The sequence below is a fragment of the Augochlora pura genome, chromosome 9, assembly GCF_028453695.1.
Source record: "Augochlora pura isolate Apur16 chromosome 9, APUR_v2.2.1, whole genome shotgun sequence".
NCBI classification, from domain to species: Eukaryota; Metazoa; Arthropoda; class Insecta; order Hymenoptera; family Halictidae; genus Augochlora; species Augochlora pura.
In genome coordinates this window covers 11,536,037-11,557,622 of record NC_135780.1, presented here as the reverse complement: position 1 = coordinate 11,557,622, position 21,586 = coordinate 11,536,037, and the positions used below count along the sequence as shown (strand labels likewise).

The 21,586-nt window shown below is 50.0% G+C and overlaps 3 protein-coding genes across 6 annotated transcripts in view; 1 reads left to right on the top strand and 2 right to left on the bottom strand.

Moving 5' to 3' along the window:
- Window positions 1-828: 828 nt before the first annotated feature.
- LOC144474935 (uncharacterized) lies at window positions 829-7,380 on the top strand. Of its 2 annotated transcripts, XM_078190346.1 has the most exons (8): window positions 829-970; window positions 1,142-1,183; window positions 1,651-3,363; window positions 3,488-4,495; window positions 4,586-5,656; window positions 5,788-6,345; window positions 6,613-6,750; window positions 6,951-7,380. In XM_078190346.1, exons 1-8 carry the CDS (start codon window positions 916-918, stop codon window positions 6,974-6,976), a joined length of 4,611 nt encoding a protein of 1,536 aa, XP_078046472.1. In that variant the 5' UTR covers window positions 829-915; the 3' UTR covers window positions 6,977-7,380. The 2 variants fall into 2 exon arrangements, with proteins under 2 accessions (XP_078046472.1, XP_078046471.1); XM_078190345.1 differs by having other exon boundaries at window positions 831-970; window positions 3,488-5,656.
- Window positions 7,381-8,281: 901 nt separating this feature from the next.
- LOC144474958 (uncharacterized) lies at window positions 8,282-10,704 on the bottom strand. Its single transcript, XM_078190384.1, has 4 exons — window positions 10,588-10,704; window positions 9,469-10,284; window positions 8,599-9,397; window positions 8,282-8,523 (listed from the first exon to the last, which is right to left on the bottom strand). The coding sequence occupies exons 1-4, from the start codon at window positions 10,649-10,651 to the stop codon at window positions 8,376-8,378; spliced, it is 1,827 nt and encodes a 608-aa protein (XP_078046510.1). The 5' UTR covers window positions 10,652-10,704; the 3' UTR covers window positions 8,282-8,375.
- A 2,186-nt stretch (window positions 10,705-12,890) lies between these two features.
- Window positions 12,891-21,586, bottom strand: part of LOC144475295 (FERM, ARHGEF and pleckstrin domain-containing protein 1) — a 35,965-nt gene continuing 27,269 nt past the window's right edge. For 2 of the 3 annotated variants that reach the window (XM_078191049.1, XM_078191048.1), the window contains exons 12-21: window positions 16,637-16,788; window positions 16,283-16,372; window positions 15,785-16,160; window positions 15,616-15,725; window positions 15,414-15,554; window positions 15,183-15,337; window positions 14,909-15,030; window positions 14,678-14,853; window positions 14,359-14,618; window positions 12,891-14,283 (exon numbers count right to left, since the gene is read on the bottom strand). In XM_078191049.1, the coding sequence (XP_078047175.1) occupies window positions 14,250-14,283; window positions 14,359-14,618; window positions 14,678-14,853; window positions 14,909-15,030; window positions 15,183-15,337; window positions 15,414-15,554; window positions 15,616-15,725; window positions 15,785-16,160; window positions 16,283-16,372; window positions 16,637-16,788 (1,616 nt within the window). In that variant the 3' untranslated portion in view covers window positions 12,891-14,249. The remainder of the gene's footprint in view (window positions 14,284-14,358; window positions 14,619-14,677; window positions 14,854-14,908; window positions 15,031-15,182; window positions 15,338-15,413; window positions 15,555-15,615; window positions 15,726-15,784; window positions 16,161-16,282; window positions 16,373-16,636; window positions 16,789-21,586) is intronic. The other variant, XM_078191050.1, reaches the window with a different exon arrangement.

The following is a 21,586-nucleotide window of genomic DNA, read 5'->3' as shown; positions in this document are numbered from 1 at the left end:
AAAAGCTCCGTTATTTTAAATTCCAAGGTTAGGGTCTGTTTTCACCAGGTAAATATGAACAAATACCGGTAAAAAGATATGTGTGTCGAATATTTTTCTGGGAACCATCTTCTCCTAAAGTTTTATTAAAATCGGCTGTAAGCGTGTAGCGATTCATTAATAAAGATTTTTCAATAAAAACCTACAGCCATAATTTGATCGTTATATCTATTATAATATGCTCACTTGTTAAGTACATGCAATAATATTCTTTGGCAATACTTACACCAATTCACGTCAATTGCATGATGCAATTAACTGGTATGCAACCCCATGCGTATTACCTAAAACATTTGATAATAGCGACAATCAGAACAAGGTTACATAAGTTGGATTATTTTCAGGGCACGGAACATTTTCTGCTCACGGTATTCTCTAATCTTCCGACTGTAATCCTAAAGGATTCACTTGTTGCCAGGAATTTTAGGCATACGATGATCAGTCGAATAAATTTGAAGTCATCGGGGAAGAATGCAGCGGTGGGAATCGCAGCAAATCATCGCGACAGTGCGTCGTAAATTCGTCGGAAGCGAGAATATTCTTGTTACACGCTCCGATTTGCATGAGGATCCTGCACGCTTATTGTTAGTCCCGGGAAACTCCTAAACCAGGATGACGTGATCCTGAGAGACAAAGCCGGCACCTGAAACAGGTCCGCGACCGTTCCGCGATAGAAAGAGCTGACCGATCGCGCGTCGCCACCCACGTCGCCCCAGGCTTCTTCGTCGGGGATGATGATGATGATTCGTGTATCCTTTCACCTCGCTGGGGGTATCCTTATATATACAAGTATTCGACAGGGACTCGCTTCGCAATGGTCCGTGACTCGCGGACCACGAAGGAACGATACAGACATCCGCGACGATTCATCCGGAGATGATTAGACCGCCAACGATCCTCCTCTTTATCGGCGCACTTGTCGTCGGATCAGGTAACTGTAGTCGCAGCTTCTCTTTCATCGAGCCGCGTGCGCGGACGCTCCTTCTTGCTAGCGTATTCTTTAGTCTACTCGCGATTCGCGGCTCGTCCTCGCATTCCACCGCTATTTATACGCGTTGACGCATCGGGATCCTTCTCTGAAACGTTCGATCACTACTTTCAGGAGCCTACAGGACCAACGATGGCAGCGGCGGCCTCGCGTACAGTACGTATTTCTTCAACTGTTAATTCACCGACGGCGAAAATTAGTCGCAAAATCCGTGCGAAGTCTGCGCATCCTCGTAATAATAGCCTGTCTCCGTGCAACAATTATAACCGATCGTTACATTGTAGAAAACACACGTTACGTCCGTCAAGATCATTGTGGATTTTCCGCTTGCTCGTGGCTGCGTTTTTTTTTGTCTATGAATTTTCATTCGGCGACGCACACGAGACTGGTTCGTATCAACCGGTTTCCATGACAATTCGATAAAAACTCGTTGTGTTGACCGTGCTGGAAGTATCAAAGACCGTGGAGACGTAGAAACTGCGAACAAGGAAGAGCACGCGATAGATTAGACTTGTACAGAATCGGAGCACGTTGCTCGAGCATTTCGGGCAATATATATATATACATTCGTAGCGTTTTGAGAAATTTGAGGAATGCTGTACCGTGTTGTTGCATTGCTGCAGGCGGCGCGGCTGCATCCGCATCCGCCTTCGCTTCCGCGAATGCTGGCGCATTCTCGCTGAGCGGCTCGGACACCTTCACCGGCGGCGTTCCCGGAAGTGGCCATGACGGTCACAAAGGGATTCGCAGTTACGACGGCGCCGGATATGCGAACCAGAACCAGGAAGGCAGCGATCACGGTCATCCCTCTAGTCATCCCGGTGCTGGAGGCAAGGTAGACCGAAACGGATGTCCAAAGTGCGCGAACAAATGGGAAGACGACGACTGGGAGGAAGAAGAGGACTGGGAGGAGCCGGAAGAGGAGAATGAAGATGAYTGTGACGATGGGGACGATGGWCAGTACAGGCCGGAGCATCACTATGGTCATAAAAAGAAACCTGGCACGTCTGGAGGAGTGCAGAAACTGGGTACACCGGGTGAAGGTGCAAATCCMTGGGGCAGTGGACCTGCTGGAACTTCGGGACCTGTTAAARGTGGACCTGCTGGAACTACGGGGCCTGTTAAAAGTGGACCTGTGAGTGGTGGAGGTCCATCTCCTTGGAATAAACCATCCGGASAACAACCTGRCCAGCAACCTGGACAATATCCGGGACAGCAACCTGGTCAGCAACCTGGACAATATCCCGGACAACAACCTGGTCAGAAACCTGGACAATATCCTGGACAACAACCTGGCCAGCATCCAGGACAACAACCTGGTCAGAAACCTGGACAATATCCTGGACAGCAACCTGGCCAGCATCCAGGACAGTATCCKGGACAGCAGCCAGGTCAGCAACCGGGACAACATCCTGGGCAGCAACCTGGACAATACCCTGGGCAACAACCTGGGCAATATCCCGGACAACAGCCTGGTCAGAAACCTGGACAGCAACCCGGACAATATCCTAGTCATCAACCTGGACAGCAACCTGGTCAGAAACCTGGACAATACCCTGGTCAACAACCTGGGCAATATCCCGGACAACAACCTGGTCAGAAACCTGGACAATATCCTGGGCAGCAACCAGGACAGCAACCAGGACAGCAACCTGGCCAGCATCCTGGTCAATATCCAGGACAACAACCTGGCCAGCATCCTGGACAGTATCCTGGCCAGCAACCAGGTCAGCAACCTGGACAATATCCAGGACAGCAACCAGGTCAGCAACCTGGCCAGCATCCTGGACAGTATCCTGGACAGCAACCTGGTCAGAAACCTGGACAATACCCTGGGCAACAACCTGGTCAATATCCCGGACAACAACCTGGCCAGCATCCTGGACAACAACCCGGACAATATCCTAGTCATCAACCTGGTCAGAAACCTGGACAATACCCTGGTCAACAACCTGGGCAATATCCTGGACAACAACCTGGACAGCAACCTGGCCAACATCCTGGACAATATCCAGGACAGCAACCAGGTCAGCAACCTGGCCAGCATCCTGGACAGTATCCTGGCCAGCAACCAGGTCAGCAACCTGGACAATATCCAGGACAGCAACCAGGTCCGCAACCTGGCCAGCATCCTGGACAGCAACCTGGTCAGAAACCTGGTCAATTCCCTGGACAACAGCCTGGACAAGAACCGAATCAGCCGCCTGGACATGGATGGAACAATGGACCTGGAAACGGCCCTCAGCCGAACCAACCTGCCGGAGGCTGGAATGATAAACCCCAAACAGGTTCTCCGTGTTCTAGTGCTCCTAAACCTGGTTCAAGTTGCAGCCAAGGTTAGTTAAATTTTTTACGCTTTTTTCGTCGAAAGATTTCTTCATTCCAACGACTGGTTTCAAACACCGAGAAAAAAGAAACGTCTGAGCAAACAATATCTGATCGAATGTGTTCTCTGTTTAGGCTCCAGCGGTGTTGGCCCCGTAAAGAATGCACCTATACCAGGAATCCCCGCTTATCAGAGTCCCGTGGAAGGATCTAATCCCCAAGGATCACCAAACGGTTGCACTCCCGGTACTTACGGCAATTGTGCGAATGCACCCGGCGATCAGTCTGGTCCTCACGGAAGTCCTCCCGGTTCCCCATACGGTGGTCCTTCCTCTGGACAACCAGGCGGACCAGGAGGTCCTGGAAGTCCAGGAAACTCGGGTAATCCGTGGAATCCATCGGGTACGAAGAATCCAGGATCTAGTCCAGGAGGTTGGGGCGCTCCTGGAACGTCCGGAAATCCGTGGTCTCCAGCAGGTACAAAGTCTCCGAGTGGTCCGAGCGGTCCAGGAAACCAAGGAAGTCCCTGGAATTCAGGAAATCCACAGAATCCTGGAAACACAGGTAATCCTTGGAATCCCCAAGGTCCTGGCAGTCCGGGAAGCTCGGACAATCCCTGGAATTCCGGAAATCCGAAGAATCCAGGAAGCACGAGCAATCCTTGGAATCCCCAAGGTCCTGGCAGTCCAGGAAGTTCAGGCAGTCCCTGGAATTCCGGAAGTCCAAAGAATCCAGGAAGCCCGAGCAATCCGTGGAACCAGGAAAGTCCAAAGAATCCGAACGGACCAGGAAGCTGGAACAAGCCATCGATCGGCGCAACCGCGGTCGCTGGAGCAGGCGCTTATGCCGGAGCTTTCCCTAGTGCACCAGTACCTGGACACGGGCCGAATGTAGGTGCACCGGGTCCTAACACTCCGTATGGAGGACAGAAGCCACCTAAAAGTCCTGGAGGTTGGAATCCCAACGAATACGACAACGCGAACGGAGGCCCTCCAGAATCTGATAGCACGCCGAATGCGCAGAATCCTCAGGGCGGAGACAAGAAACCGCATACGGATAGCAGTCCACAGTGGCCAGGTTCGCCATCTACCAAGCCAACGCCTGACCAGGACGGTCACAACCCGGAGAATGGAAAAGGACGAGGCAAGCCGAATCGTGGCAAGCCAAATAGACGGAAGCCGTCCAACGACGAAGACAGTCAGATCTTTCACATAAACGTGATTCCTGCTCCAGGTACTCCGGTCGGCGTGAAACCTCACAGCACCACTAAGGCACCTTCCAATCCGACGAAGCCGGTGCCTGATAATGGACCATCTGACAACCCGCAGAAACCCGGCTATCAACCTGGCCCTCAAGATGGTACTGGCCCTGGAACAAAGCCTGGTCAAAATCCATATCAACCTGGTCCTCAAGATGGTACTGGCCCTGGAACAAAGCCTGGTCAAAATCCCTATCAACCTGGACCACATGGAGATACTACAAAGCCTTCCCCTCAATCTGGACCACACGGAGGAAGTTCACCCCACCAGCCTGGTCCTTCTGGCGGCCCTCAACCAAAGCCCGGCCAGAGTCCTTATCAACCAGGACCTTATGGAGGTGCAGGACCTACTAAGCAACCTTACCAACCTGGTCCTTCCGGCGGCCCTGAACCAAAACCTGGCCAGAGTCCTTATCAACCAGGACCTTATGGAGGTGCAGGACCTACCAAGCAACCTTACCAACCTGGTCCATATGGCGGGACTACAAAACCTTACCAACCTGGATCTGGGACTTACGCTGGTACTCCGAAACCATTCCCCTCCAATGGCCCGCAGGTCCCGAATGCTGGAAACAACGTCCCCGACACTCAGAAACCTCTCGGCGAGCATCCTTCTAGCGGTGCTGGTTGCTCGGGTCAGTCTTGCGGAGGCGGAAGCGGATGCAGCGGCTCTCCGGGTCAACCTTGTGCAAGCGGAAGCGGATGCAGTGGCTCTCCTAGCCAACCTTGCGGTGGCGGATGCGGTGGGTCTTCGGGTCAGCCTTGCGGAAGCGGATGCAGTGGGTCTCCGGATCAGAGCCCGTGCAGTCAAGGAGGCTCAACCGGTGTAGACAAAAATTCCGGTCCGATTGGCTCCGACGGTCTCTCTCAAAGTCCTCAGAGTCCCTTCCCCGGAGCAAACGGCGCTGTTCCTCAAGGACCCGGCGGTCCAGGATGCGCTTACGGTAGTTGTCCACCTGGTTCTCCAAAGACTGGAACAGGCGCAGCACCTGGATCTTACGATGGGAACCCCTTCCTAACTGGAAAGGTGTCTATCCCCGTTGGAGGTATGTAATCGTTGTTAATGCGTGTAATGTATTCCGCCGTGTATCATTTAAACTATAAGCAGCTCGCTGAGATAAAATATTCTATATATTATGAGAAGCAATAAAACTAATGATTTCAATGTTTCAATTAGGACCTTCAGGTGGCTCGCAACCGGAGACTAGCAACAAGCCGATCGGTCTTGGGAATCCGTTCTTCGGAGGTTCGCCAGCACCTGGAGGAGGCTCTGGTGGACCAGCAGGATCAGGGTTGGGACCTGGTCCAGTTGGAAAACACGAGTTCCCGCCTGGTGGAGACGCCCAGAAGCCCATCGGCGACGATAATCCCTTCTTAGGAGGTGGTGCGGGCTCACCTGGTTCCCCTGGATCCCCTAATCCTACCGGCGGTGTACACCCAGGTGCCTCAGGGCCCTATAATCCACAGTCTGGCTCGGGTCCTGGCAACGATGGCTTGCAGCAAAGTCCTCTAGCCACGAATCGCGGTTCCGGAAGCGGCGGCGGCGTTGGCGTCGGCTTCAACGGCTTTGGAACCGGTTCTGCTTCCGGAACCGGTTTCGGAGCAGCTACAGCTGGAGGCGCAGGCTTCGGAGCTGCTCCAGGTCACGGCGCAGGCTTCGGAACTGCTCCAGGCCACGGCGCAGGCTTCGGAGGAGCATTCGCAGGCGCCTTCAGCAGCGCCCAGTCCTCCGCAGGTGCGTTTCAAATATACTCAAAGGCTCCGACACGCGGCAATTAATACATCCGAATGGACGATGAATCTTCTCGCTCGCTGGACGGACAGACGTTTTAATGATAGAACAGAACGTTTCCCACGGTAACGCATTGATCAAAGACACAGCCTGATAATTGGCTAATCGTCGATCGGTCGTTTCCGGTCCGGTTTAAGGATCGCGTTGCGTAACAGTCAGCGAAGAGTATTGCGCGTAGAGATTGAAATGAAATGAATGCGTCTGTTGCAGGTGCGCAAGCAGGATTAGGACAATCGAACGGAGGAAGCTGGACTGGTAGCAATGCTGGTAGTTTGGCCGCTAGCCAAGCCGGAAGTGGAGCGTGGGCCTCTAGCGGAGCTTCCGCTTACGCGAGTAGCAACGCCGGTGGTAAGTCTCGCGATCGGTACAATTGGCTGGGAAATATTTGTCCAAGTAGTTAACTTAACCAATTACCTAACTATTCTTGTAAAAATTGCGATTACTGTTTCCGGAAGACGTAGATTAATCGTAGAAAAATCCCTGCCAAATGTAACCGAACGAAATTTTCCGATAAATTGTTTCCATAACTGGGTTAATTAACGTTCCAGGTTGGTCCGGTTCCGTCAAAGGATAAAGGAGGAGGTGCTGAAACGCGCGAGCGAAAAGACGGACGACACGGAAAGGGGCACGGTGTCGTTGACGCGTCGAGATCTTTACATTAACGCGCCTATCGGTCGTTAATGTTTGCTTTGTACGATAATCTCGCTTGTAATTTATTCGAATCCGCTCCCCTGTCCCGCGAGATACAATCTTTCGAAGAAGAAAAAGAATGTATTATCTCATCCAGCGGCGCGGCCGTCTTGCTGTAATTGCCGGTGAACTAATCGCCGATTCGTCAAACAGATTGCACTGCTATTACACGCCGAGATTACGATCGGCGGCTGATGCCGCGACGGATAATTGCTAATGACATAAGCGATGAACCGGTCGCTTGCACAAACGGATCCGAAGTATATCCATTAAACGAACAAAACGTTACACGAGGTCTTCCATTGCTTCTCCATTATCCATGGTTCCTCTGCCCGTGTGAATTTATATCCGTACGAACGATTTGCAGTCGAGTCGCGGGCATTCGCGGCTGTGTCCGCAACGTCGTCGCATGAAAATCGCGGCATTATGGATATCAGCGATCCGACGAGAATAAATCGGCGACTCGCAGTCGATATCGTTCGAAATAGGAATGACCGAAGCTCTTCGAATAAACTTTATCGTAGATCGATGGATGTTGTTTCAATCAATTGCACCCTGCTTCGTTCCTTTGGCGATCGGTTAGACGAAACCGATCGCGGCGTCGACGAGATCCGCGCGAGGCAATGATCGTAAACAAATCGCGGGGGGACCGCGGGAATTCTGCTTACATCACTCGAGGAACTATTAGTTCTGAATTATTCATGAGGTTCTGCTCGCAACACCACGCATCATCCACTGATGAGAAATCAAAACCTCATCGATTCGCGGATCGTGCAAGACATAATGGATCCGGGTTCGAGTATCGCGCGATGATCGACCGTGTCGTTGCCGTTATGTCCCGAAGGAATCTTAATGGCGAGGCCAGCTCGAATCGAACAATGCTTTAACAAAAGAATGAGACGAACGTCCTCGCGAGACGAACGTCGATTCGACGCAACCCTCGAACAAAAAGATAAATGTATCTCCGAATTGAAACGAGTTCTACTTTATTCATGATTTCGTGTTCGACACGGTTACAATGGTGTGCGACGCGATCGTCTATTTTCAGGTCAGGAAGGCCTGAAACTTTTTACCTCTTTTTTTCATAATGTCTGAGGTACGCTAATTTAGCTTGAAAGAACTTCAGCATGGATCAACAGGAAGCGAGATGTGACAAAGGACGGTCTTTTGAAAATTACAGAGACGCGTGTACAGGGAAAATATTTTCTTTCTATTCGATCACAGGTGAAATTATCGATAATGAAGCTATCCTCCCTCTGCAGGGTTCCAGAAGGTAAATGGTTTTACGCGATCTTGCCAGCCGACACTTTGTACGAGCCCTTCCCTGTGGAGTCGATGTTGGCTGCGCTGTTGCTGTAGACACCCTTAGCGCCGCTCACCGTACCGCTCTTCTTCGCACCTTCCTCGATGTCGCCCATTCGCGAGAACAAGCTGCATTTCGATGAAAGATAATTAGTTGTCGGCACGGTGGATAAATCAAGCTGGATAAGTGAAAGAGAAACTTACTCGACACCGTGGCCACCATCACCGCCATAGCCGCCGTAGCCACCACCTGGACCACCGTAACCTCCTGGTACTCCATATCCTCCAGCGTTTGCATTTGCACTGGCGCTTGCGACCGCATGAGAATTACCCCCTGCGTATGCATTCGCATTTGCGGTCGCCTGAGCATTTGCGGAGGCGCTGGCTTGTGCATTGGCATTAGCGGAGGATCCTCCATATCCGCCAAGACCACCTAATCCGTGACCACCTGCTCCACCTCGGCCACCGCCATAACCACCGGCACCACCGCCTCCGGCACCACCATATCCACCAGCTCCGCCGCCTCCAGCGCCTCCATATCCACCGGCACCACCACCCGCTCCGCTACCGGCGCCTCCATATCCACCGGCACCACCACCTGCACCGCTACCGGCGCCTCCGTAACCACCAGCTCCACCACCGGCGCCTCCATATCCACCAGCGCCGCCTCCTGCGCCCCCATAACCACCGGCACCACCGCTTCCACGTCCGCCGCCAAGACCTCCGCCACCTCCAAGACCACCACCGCCTCCGTGACCGCCTCCAAGACCTCCTCCGTTACCACCGCCAAGACCACCGCCATGTCCTCCTGCTCCACCCGCGCCTCCTCCGTATCCTCCAGCACCACCAAGACCACCGGCTCCGCTACCAGCGCCGCCATAACCACCGGCACCACCACCGGCTCCGCTTCCGGCGCCACTACCCGCACCAGCACCGCCGCCGTAACCACCAGCTCCTCCCAATCCACCACCGTAACCGCCAGTCTTGGTTACTCCACCGGAACCTAACACAGAAATGGGTAATCATTAGTTATGGGAGACCGTAAGATAGATCCAAAGTTCTCCATGTACTTACCACCGTATCCTCCGGCACCTCCTGATCCTCCTCCGAGACCACCACCACTGCCATGTCCTCCGGCGCCACCGTATCCACCAGAGCCACCTCCGGGAGCGGAACCACCGTATCCTCCGAGACCACCACCACTGCCATGTCCTCCAGCACCACCTCCGGCACCGGAACCACCGTATCCTCCAGCACCACCTCCGGCACCGGAACCACCGTATCCTCCAGAACCACCGCCGGGAGCGGATCCTCCATAACCACCGGGTCCTCCACCACCGGCTCCGCCTCCGTGGCCTCCAGCACCACCGGCTCCACCACCGGCTCCACCTCCGTGGCCTCCAGCACCACCGGGACCACCTCCGTGGCCCCCAGCACCACCGGGACCACCTCCGTGGCCTCCAGCACCACCGGCCCCACCTCCTAGGCCACCGCCGCCTCCAAGACCGCCACCACCTCCAAGACCACCACCGCTTCCGTGACCTCCGGCACCACCGGGTCCACCTCCGCAACCACCGCTTCCACCGCTTCCACAACCACCTGTTCCATGGCCTCCAGCACCGCCGGCTCCTCCACCGACTCCACCACCGGCTCCTCCACCGAGACCACCTCCTAGGCCTCCTCCCAGGCCACCGCCACCACCCTTTCCGCCACCGAATCCTCCGCCACTACCACTGCCGTATCCACCGCCGCCGCCACCACCACCTCCGCCGCCTCCTCCACCGCCACCACCGAATCCTCCACCGAAGCCTCCACCAAATCCACTGCCCAGTCCACTGCCTAGTCCGCCGGGGCCTGACCACGGGGATCGTTTAGCTCTTCTTTCAACATCTGTAATGATAATGATCCGATTACACTTCTTCACAAGGATAAATTTTGTAATTAAGTCCTAATTAACTTGATTGTAAATGGAACAGATTCTCATCGGACTTATAAGTCTTGAATGATTTGCTCGATAGAAAAATTAATGTCAAAGATGTACGATCGCTCCAAGTGGCTTCAATGATCGATCCTACGGATTTTGTGCTTAATCCTTAGGAGGAACAACGTTGTATCTTTGCGTTTTAATACACACCGTGCGACCGAGTGACAATTGTAAACGAATGGTAGAGGAAAAGAAGAGTTAATATGTACCTTGCGCGTGGACGCAGACGAGGGCCACTACGGCTATCAGGCCGATCTTCCGGTACCGCCACATAGTCGTCAAGAGATCGATTTTCTTCTATTCCGACGTTACGCGAATCGCTCATCTTTATATCGTCCCTCCCACTCTGATTAAACCGCGGATCTTCCTGAAACCGTCGCGACGCTTCCTCGAACGCAGATCTAAGCGCGAAACGCGGCGAACGGGGGCAAAAAAACGTCCGCTGGCCAAGGCTAAGGTAAACCGGCGGTGATCGCACCACCAAGCACGTACTCGCGAACATGGTTATCTCGGTATGGTTATCGGTACGGATCGACAGGTATTCGCGGCTTGTTCCGCGAAACGATCGCCCGCGGCGGTGTCGAACGCCGACGCGTCGTTGAACTTGGTGATCCACGTCGATCAACGTCGCTTTTTTTTACGATCGGATTGCGGTGACCTTTACGCCAATTCTTCGCGAAGTTCTATGCGTAACGTTCGAGGTCGCAGAACGAACCGTAACAATGTATACGAATTTAATCTCGAGTGCTTCGACATCTTCGCTTCTAAGAACTCGCGGTTCTTAACGATGAACCGAGTCGATCGAAATAACCGGCTTTTTATATTTATCTTATGCTCGAAGTTGCTCAAATTACATAAACGCTTTGGTAGGAAACTTCTTAATCGAAGCGTATAATATGATTGAAATAGAGAAAGATCTATTATACATCATTATGTCATTGAAACGAAGTAATACACGCTGCTCGCTTTCAGTGCCCTCGAGATTAAATGTTCATTTTGTCGAGTCTACTCGTCGCAAGGAAATTTCGCGTATTCCTGGAAAAAATGTTTGCGAGGCGTATTTAAAAACAACGCACATTTTCAAATAATCGTAGAAGGATTTGTCGAGAGAAACCGCGCGCATCGTCGCGCGACGATCGTTTATGAGCTAATTAACAAGAAGTCATTTGTGCGCTACTATTTTTCATGAAATCGACAAGTTATGATCCGCCGTCGCTGGCGCCTGTCTCGTGGACTCGTAGTCCTTGAAGCGGTCCGTCCCGGCGACTTTCCCGCGCATCCTTGCGCTTTTCCGCGAGCCCATAATTTGTTCAAAGAAAACGGTAAGCGATTTCTTATCAGTTGACGCGGGGGTTTCCGTTGGACAACGGGAATTCGACAGATAATTAGTAAAAACATCGCCGGCACCGACGACTGCGTCATTGGGAATCGCGCTGATAGTTGTTTCCCGCGGACATCGTTTTGGGAGATCGATAAGAAGCAGATGGGAAACTACGTACGCCGCGCTGCGGATAGAAAACTGATACCGCGTTCTGCGTAAACGATCGTGAAAAATCGTCGATAACCCCCGGCACGCGATTGGTCTCTTCGACATTGACCCGGATCGTCGAACAACATGTTCGAATTTGTACACAGAAGACGGGATAGATAGATCCGCGATTATACAATCGTGTACGCGCGGGTACGGATCGTTCGGCACGTCCGTGTACTCGCCGGTAGAATTTCGCGCGATTCCATCGCGTTTTGCTTCCATCGCATACAATAACACAATTAGTTTGTCCGATTCGCTCGTCACAAGGATAAAGGAGACTCTCGATTGAATACCAGTCTGACCGGATTCGCATATCGTAATTAATACGACGGGATTCGCGATGCGTCGATCAATCGCCGCGATATCGGGGAAACGGTTGCCGGGGCGCGCTCATGTATCGGCCGCGATCTCTTTGCGGGTATTTCCAGCGGCTTTTTCACGCGTCGCCGATAGATACCGGCTGAAAATAAACGGTGAAATCAGAAAAAAACACGATCGATTCGCGAACGCGTGTGAATTGCGCGCGTACACACGGTCCGGCGCTGCTCACTAAGCTCGTTAGCGGCAATTGATCGGACTTTGAAAAAAAAGACTCTGCGCATAAATCTGAGTCACGATTCGATTCTCACGAGACCGACCGGCGGCGGAGAGGATCCGAGAACGAGCGAGCACCAAGGTTTCATTGTCTTTGTTCACCTGCGTTGCGCATTCGACAAAGTCTCTGTGCACCTGCGGGCTAAAAGGTGCATCGCTAGGGATGAAATTTTTAACCGAAAGTTTTGTGGCCGCGCGCTCGGCAAAAGTTTTTCTCAGTCGGGGCGTTGAAAGGTTGGCGGTATATTTTTTTTTAGAATTTCCTGTGCCTTGGCTGCGACAGCCGTATGACGCGTTTTGTGGACATAAAAGAGTGGATAATTTTGGTTGAAAAATATTAATTCGGCGTAGGTGGCTGGTATTCTGTCGCGGAATTTCAGCCGAGAGTGTCAATATGTACGTTTATTGCGGAATACATAATGTTACATAACGGTTTACATTTCGAATCCGAGTTATCAAACTCGCTCGGATCGGAGAAAACGGTACCGTTCTGTCTTTTTCTTCTTCTCTTTTTCATTGCATTTTGTTGAATAAACGTACGAGAACTGAAAAATGGTCGCGATCCGACATTCCGATCTTGTCAGTACATATCTTATTACTCAAGTATAAAACTAATATTTTCTTCTCTTATCTTTTTATATATATATATATAATATGTGTATATATATATTAATAATTAAATCCTATACTATAACAAAACAATTGGAGCAACTGAAAAACAGATAACCGTTAACCTGTTAACCGGGGAGAACGAGTCGATCGTTTATCTCCCATCGTAACTTCCGGTGACTTCCCGTTTCCTCGGTAAATCACATACAGAAAAATGCTTACCGTTACTTTGTAATATCTATATATCAGTCTACATTGTAGTCGCCCGTTTAACAGGTTACATTATCGATTGGTTCATATCCTTAATCCAATCTCGAACGAAAACGATCACTGGAAGAATACTTATCAACTAACGGGGAAACAACAACTCCGCGCGCGCGCGCGTGCGTTTTCATCAACAACCGATTGATAAATCCACTAACAAGATGAGAACTACATGTTAACCAAAATTATTGTCTTTTTTTCACAAGACGCGGGTCATCGATAGGGGAATCTAATTGGAAAATTGGTCCAAGGTTCGAGCGCGTCGCGACGCCGTGACACGACGAATTAAATTATGGCTGCGATCGTCGTGCCCCGAGCGCGCTCGTTGTTATCGCGCGTGTCCGGCGAGTGCACAGCGACTCGGAAAGAAAACGGGCGATACGCTTAACTCTAAATCATTTTATTTACACGCCAACTATCACCGTTATTATCGCGTGTCAGCGGTGTCGCGGAACAAGGAGACCGCGACCTGTGTCTCTATCGACGCTGAAATTACCGGACGCGATCCGCGATTTTTTTCGTACAACGATCGGCGACATTGTAAAGATGCCTAATATCATCTGTAGAAACCACGAGGAGTCCGATTAAATGCAGTTTCGCTACTTTCGCAAGGCAAACCATGGTAGTTTCAGCGTCTGCGTCGGAATTTCATGGGAAATGTAAATGCTTCCTTCTACAGTCTTCATATACACGGTTCGTCCGTTTGATTGTCGGTTACAATTTTGATCTAGATCAATCACTGCCCAGTCCACGCGTAAGGCCGCACAATTTCATATTCTGATTTATACTCCTAAATTTCTCTTATCTAATATACTGCGTCGTACAACGGCACACGCTTAATTATCCTTCTCCCCGTTGGAACGGACGAATCTCCTATTGCGTTGCGCTACGGATCACCTCCATCCACCTAAAATTTAATTAACTTGTTGAAAATTGTCACAATACAATTTATACAAGGCAAAGCGGAAGGTTTGAGGCCCACCTGTTGAAAGTGTAGTCGCTCTCTGCGCGGAAGAAGTAAACGTGGTTCTTGAACTGTAGCTTGAACACAAAGTCCTTGTTGATTCCGTCCTTTTCAGAGGGCGTGGTCACGGTGTACCCTAACAACGGCAGGCTGGCCAATGGGAAGTCGTCCTGGTGAGACTTGTAGAAGAACAGGCAGAAGTCCGTGAACACAACCCAGAGCTTTTGCCAACCGTTACTATTCTTGAATTTCCGCAAGAGAAATCCGCTAAGTTGATTCTGAAACGTGAAGGCTGTAACATCGAAGCTCTCTTTCTCAGATCGTACAAACGACTCACTTGAAAAGCTCGCAACTGATCGCTGTAACTGATGCTGGTGTTTCTGTGCCAACAGACGTGCACGGTCATGTTATTCCTCTGAGACTCCTTGACTGCTCCGCAACTCCCCCTGTTTCCTTCAGACCCTATCCCATCCCCCATCTCGTCGGCCGAGCCTAAAACTTCGTTGAATCGTCCTACGAATAATATATCATTGCCGGCAAAACATAGTCCACAGGACAGGCTACTTACTGGAGGATTGCAGGTTCAAATAGGGCATCTTTGGATCATCGTCGGCCTGCGCGATCGCCATGTTCAGGTCCTCTAACCATCGTTTCTTCTCCTCCTCGTTGATGGCCGAAACCGTCAGAGACCTGCAACCAGTTGAACGGTAGCTAGGCGGCTTGCAGCCAATTGCTCGCAGTTGCCCAAAGAGGTTCCAGCAACTCGGGAGCAATTGACCTTTTAATAGGTGCTCCTTTTCACGCCTCGTTAAGACCAATGATTCTATTAACGGCCCACTCACTGATTCCCCGGAGCGTCGATCACGAACGTGAAGTCCGCGCCGGTCTTCTTGTCGCTCTCGCGGATCTGCATACCCTTCAGAGGCAATTGGCCGTGTACACGGAAGCATTGAGCGCGTTGTTGGGTACGGAATGCGTACAGTAACACGTCCGAAAACTAGAACATGGTCGGACGAATGATTACAGACCCTTAATCGTCCGAACTTCTCGTTATTATTTTTTCAGACTATTACCAAAAAGAACATTCTCTGCTGGAAGCCCTTGCGACTGTACTTCTGCAAACAGCCCTGCCTGATGAACCTGCGACCCTCCTGCACCAGATTATCGAATCCACCGATGTCCCTCTGCATCTCGTGCAGCTGAACCAAGTTTTCCTGCGACAGAACAAAACGATTAAGAAGTCGGAACGACGGTGGGATTTCGGTACTTCCTTACAGCTTGATTGATGATGCTCAGACCCTCCAGCAGTGTCTCGCCCAGCCTGTCCCTTGCCGCTAGACAGTCCTCGAAGTCCGTGTGATCCTTCGGGTAATGGTCCAGCAGTCCTTGAAGATCAAAAGCATCAGCGTGAACCGAAACGTTCGCGAGCGTTAACGGAACGTACCATCTATAATACAGTTGTAGTGCAACAATCGTTGCAGCGGCTTCAAGAGGAACGAAGTCAGCGGCAGATAGCAGTGCTTCTGCTCCTCGAAGTCGCGGCATAGTTGATCGAAGCGTCGGGAGGTTCTCGAGCAGTATTCCATCTTCTCGAGGACCTGTATCAGGTTCTCAAGGTATTGATCGTACAACGGCAGCACGTTCAGCAACGTGTTGTAGAGAAAATCGCCGATATTGTGGCGCGCGTTGCTTTCCCATCGCGCCAGCCGCGCCTCCATCTCTTGGAGGCAAGGCCCGTGGACGTCCGCTAACAGCTCGATCAGCGAAACCACCGACTCACCCTCCAGCTCAGCCTCCCGAGACACCTCCTCGCGGAACCACTGCCAACAAAATGCCAAGCGAATCAGTACCATTATCGCAATCTCGCCGTCGCGAGTAATCGACGCCCGGCCGATGGATCTCCCCGGTTTAAAAGTTTGGAGCTCGTGCACGCCCAACTTACCACGTTTATCACGTCGAGGTCCTTCTTGTAGGTCCGTTCGGTCATCAGCAATTCCTTCGCTATGTAGTACGCCTTGTCCGTGGGCCATCTCTATCCAAACACAATTAATACATTGTTAACAACGGAACTTACAATTTAGTGATTTTCACGTGAAAAACGCATCGAGCCGTTCGCTTTTATGGATTTATGGCAACGAGCGGATTAAATATAAAACTGCCTCTGTCGCGTTATTTTCCACAAAATTATTAAGGGAATAACACATTTATATTTAGCTCCTGTTCGTTGTTATTAATACCGGCGATTTTTATTTTCCATAAACAAGCCTATTTATCGGAACAGAAAAGTAGCGCCGACCTTGGTCTTCCGAATCTCGATGTCCTCGACCTCCCCGTTCCTGACCACCTGCTTCACAGGGCTGAGGTCCGGCGTGTCGACGATGCTCGTCTTCTCGTTGGCGAACACCGAATTGTTGTTCTCCGGTTTCTTCGGCGTCCCCGGTTTATTATCTGTAAACGTTCAAGAGTTAGAGAGGGCATTCCAGCGGACGTGGCCCTGAACCACAAACAGCGAAAAGACCACGGCTCGAGAAAAACGTGTACGAGAATATCATTGAAAAAATAGAGAAGATTAAACAGTGTGATCGTGAGAGAGAGAGAGAGAGAGAGAACGCTCTCTCGAGAATATCGGGAGGCAGATGTGAAAGGAATAGCATGCAGAAAATCGGTGCACCGGCTGTCCGACGACGTCGAAAGGCGTCCTCGGAAACGAACGATTCTTTTGTTGCACAGTGTCATCTTCCTCTGCCGGGATAACGAACAAGTACGCTACTACTGATACACGTGCAAGTGTTCATGAAACTTCTCAGGTGTTCTCTACCCTATGAACGTAAACGGTGAGAGCCGCGGCAGAAATTAGAAGTGTCGTGCTTCGGCGAATTAAATCGATTACAGACTTTTGTGGATTCGGCGAAGAAAAAGAGATTTTTCAGGAAAACTGAAAAAATATTCAGAAACATTTGCTATCTACGAAACACGTGATCGCGACAAGTGGCGGGCATGCTGCATCGAACGAGTGACACCTACGACGTGCAACTACATGAACATGCCAGTCAAAAAACGCGCGTGCAAACGCGTGAACGTTCGGTGTGCAGAATTTTCCGTGGAAATTAATCGAACGTACCGGGTGTTCGGAAAGTCGCGTCGCAAGTCGTGGAAGGAGTTACGTAAACACGTATAACCCTGAACGTGCGACAATGAAATTCGATCAACGTATAAATGGTTTTTTTAAATTGTACGACTTACGCCACGATCTCCGACACCCATTCGCGAATCGAAAGGATACGCAAACGCTGCAACAATCGCTAACAACAATGTCGACTACAAGGAGAGACAATCTGGTGCTACCGAGCAGAGCAATCGAACAAAAACGAGATCGACGCGCGGAACAGAAAACGACAGCAGAAACAAAGTAACCAGACGAGAACAATGATAACACAGATAAGAGAGCAAGAATAGCGATAATAATGTAAATATAGTAACGAACGCATCACTGACAGTAAAGATTAGGCACTGTTGGGGATTACTCACACATGGTTATTTGTCATCCGGCCGACCAACGAATCCGGGAGTGCGATAAAAAGATACGGTAATAAAGATCGGGATGAGGAGGACTCGCGGGGGACCGGAAGAACCGCGTGTCGAACGCTGAACGAAACCGAATGCTGAGAATAAATTAGGCGAACGGGGGGTGGAAACAGAGAGGGGAAAGAGATAGAGACAGACATTGAGAGACAGAGAGGGTGAGGGCGAATATCGTCGGAGGCTGTTCGTTGACCTGCGAGCGAAGGCCGAGTCTCGCTTTAATGAATAATTAATATATAATGATAAGGATTAATATATAGTAATAAAAATTAATATATAATAATAAAAATTAACTCGATATTTGAACAGAGTGACTCAAGCATCGCGATCATAAAGAAATGCGTATCTTCGAAGAAAGATATTTGTCGTGGGTGAAAATTGACCCAGCCTCCGCGCGACGGTCCCCGAGGGTGACGATCGAGGTGAGAAGCGTGGAGGGGGAAAACGAACCGGTGACAATGGGAAACGAAATATCTCTTACGAAACAGAGCAAACGGGAGAACGGTGAATCGAAACGATACGAGAAAACGAGCGGAGTCGCACGCAGAAGATCTCTGGAGGCCACACACACACGATGTCTCGCTTTGTATATAATTTATTATTATCATAATTGATGGTATCAATAAATCGATAATGTACAATAGATTCCCTACGCTTGAAAAGTCGTCATTTCCCAATATCCCTCGAACGCCGTGATTTTTTTTTCCCCCACCCCGTAATAGAATTTTCTTTTTATTTCATCTCCACCGTCAAACCACCCCCAACCCCCACCCGAGAATCTTCGTCATTCTCCCCCGCCCAGCCCCGCTCCCCCCCGTCCGACACCGACGTACATCCCGCCCCTCCCATTAACCGACGTTTCCCCGTCGCGGATTCCACGGCGAACGCGTTCGATTCAATCCTTTCGTACCGCGCTCCTCCGTTCCAAAAAGCACCGCGCGTTCCTCCTCGTTTCGCTCGCGAAGCTTTCTCTCGTCGCCACACGTCCACGGTGGCGGAGGGGGAGGGTTAGGGGGGCAATCACCGCCGCGCGTATGTATAATATATACGGATCGTGTATATATATATATATGTATAGATTCATATGTATATATGTATACGTATGTATAGTTTGTGGAACATATATATAGAGTTAACGAGTACGGTATGTCGACGTGTGCGACCGGGGGGAGGGGAAAGAAGAGAACAATAACAAGGGGGATTAGTTTTCATATCGAGTGATTCCTCTTCGTCCGCGCGATGGGGTGGGGAGAGTCGCGGGAGGGGGGAGAAAAGGGTTCGCGGCTTCGCAAGCTTTCCTGCTCCGCTCGGGACCACGGCGAACGCGTCTTCCTGCTTTTCCCAGGCTTTTCTTCTTTCGCCGGGAGACGCGGGGTCAGCGTGGAAGCGCGAAGAATGATCGCCGGGATTTTGATGCGTTCGCGGCGGTTGGTAAGAAAAATCGGAAGAAGTACGACGACTAGAATTCTCTCCGTAACGGAGCGGACTGTTCCCTTAACGTAGACGCGGTCGATTTAATCCGTTAATAATTAAGGATAATTAATTAGCGTGGAAGCGATCCGATGCTTCGAAAGAAACGATCGCGAACGCACAGACGATCCGGCGATCGTTGGATTGAGGTTAGGAGGGGGGGCACCCCGTTTCCGGACCGTTCTCGCGATCCGTCGAACGACGCTCGTAAAAAGTTTATAAAAGGCTCTCGAGAGTGTGTGCATATCTAGTCGGTCGAGTTGTTCGGACGGGAAATTGAGAAGGACGCGCACCAAGCCGAACTTGATCTACCTGTGTCGCGTATTTTTGGCACTAATTTCCATGCGAGATAATCGATGATGCGGCGGCGCGGTTACAAATACCGTGAACTATCAATAAACCGATAGCTAAACACCTGGAATAATAAAAACGAACCTAGAACAATCGTTTACCGATTCTACCATTGTTTTACCGTTCAGATCGTTTCATAGATTCTGCTCGTTGTTTAACCACTTAGCAGCGTCGATATATTTAGAAGATAGATTTTGTTACGCGTTTTATCAATTACACCGAATGTAGTTTTCTTGGTGATTGTTCTAGAATCATCCTAAAGCGTGCGAAATTGATGTTACTATAAGCATTTTGACATAAACTTTAGGAAAAGTATATTTCTTGCAAGATGTAAAATTGTCATTTCCTTATGACGAGTATACACGTCACGATAAAACGGCAATTTTATATGTTATAAGAAAAATATTTCTCCTGCGATCGAGGTTAACCCCTTGCACTATAATTACGCGTCAGACAAAGATTTCAAGCAAGATCTAATAAAAATGAATATCATTAATGTCTTTTATATCAAAATCACATTTAATTCTTCAAATTTAAATCAATTCATTTAATTCAAAGTTTAAAAATGAAAGTAGATCAAAACAACAGAAGAAAGAAAAATTGTTTGGTCCTATTGGGGATAATATTAAGAACAAATAAGTGCTAATCGACGCAGCACGAAAGGGGTTGTAGTGCAAGGAATGAAAATGCTTCTGCAACATATTCTAAAATTTCGCAAATAAATTTAGGGTAATTCTAGAACAACTGTCGACAAAACGGCACCCATTTCAATCGATAAAACGCATAGCGAAATTTATCTGTAAAATAAATTGACGCAGCTAAGTGGTTAAATACTTTTCCGTATATGCGATCGCTGTAATGCCGTTTCACGATCGCCGTGCAGCCGGGATGAACGAGACGATAGATAATAGACGATGATCACCGCGATACAGGCAAACGTTTCGGCTCTGTTATTTGGAACGTTTGGCACAGCCGGTCGCGAAACGGGGCCCCGAATCAATCAATCCCCCCGGAGGGGCCTTAAGGACGAGGCACGAAGAGGAATGGAGCATCGATTCGAACACCTGGAACAAGGCCACATTAGAGAGCGAGGTATGAAAAATGGTGGATGGGGTGAAACGTAGACAATAGGGCGACATGTGAGATGAGAGAGAGAGAGAGAGAGAGAGAGAGTGACAAAGAGAAAGAAAGAGTGACAGAGAGAGAGAGAGAGAGAGAGAGAGGGAGAGAGAGACATGTACAATGTTACACAGTGATATATACGCATACGTTGGAGAAATTACTGGCCAGAGATAAGTTAGTCGTGTGAGTGTGTGATATTCAGTCGAGGTGCGTGGCTCTGTCGCGGAACGGTGAAGTCCCCGCAGGACTTCCGGTTCAAGGGGTCACGTGTGTCGGGATTGTGACAGGCGACAAAGAGAGACAATCGTCGGTGATTTGTTCAGATCGTGAGAAAGGGGGATATGTTCGCTACGTAATGGTTCACAGACAAAGTTCGGCAGCGAAGAAAATGCGAAAAACAATAAAAAGAGATGCCACTATACATAATCGATCGTTTGAGAAGATTCTCATTTAGCTCCTACAGGAATAATCGTGTTAAAAATTGTCTCCGCTCGAACGCGAAGCCGATTCGAATTAGCGACGAGCAAGAGAATTAATTTTGGAGCGATTGCTTCTCGAACGAAACGAAAATGGTAGAGTATACAGGGTGATTCGTTTCGAATATCTCCGCTTCGATACAACGAACAAACGCGGCGCAGACAAAAATTGTTCGCTCGCAGGAGTAAAAGATCTCGTGAAAAAGATCTCACAAAAATTGGCGCCCGCGAGTCGAACATCATTC

What these genes read in the sequence shown, in the direction of transcription:
- LOC144474958 (XM_078190384.1), bottom strand. Translation starts at nt 10,651, where the DNA reads ATGTGGCGGTACCGGAAGATCGGCCTGATAGCCGTAGTGGCCCTCGTC. An exon ending in CGTCTGCGTCCACGCGCAAG is followed by an intron (nt 10,285 to 10,587) that starts GTACATATTAAC and finishes TTATCATTACAG; the next exon opens with ATGTTGAAAGAAGAGCTAAA. An exon ending in GATGGTGGCCACGGTGTCGA is followed by an intron (nt 8,524 to 8,598) that starts GTAAGTTTCTCT and finishes ATCGAAATGCAG; the next exon opens with CTTGTTCTCGCGAATGGGCG.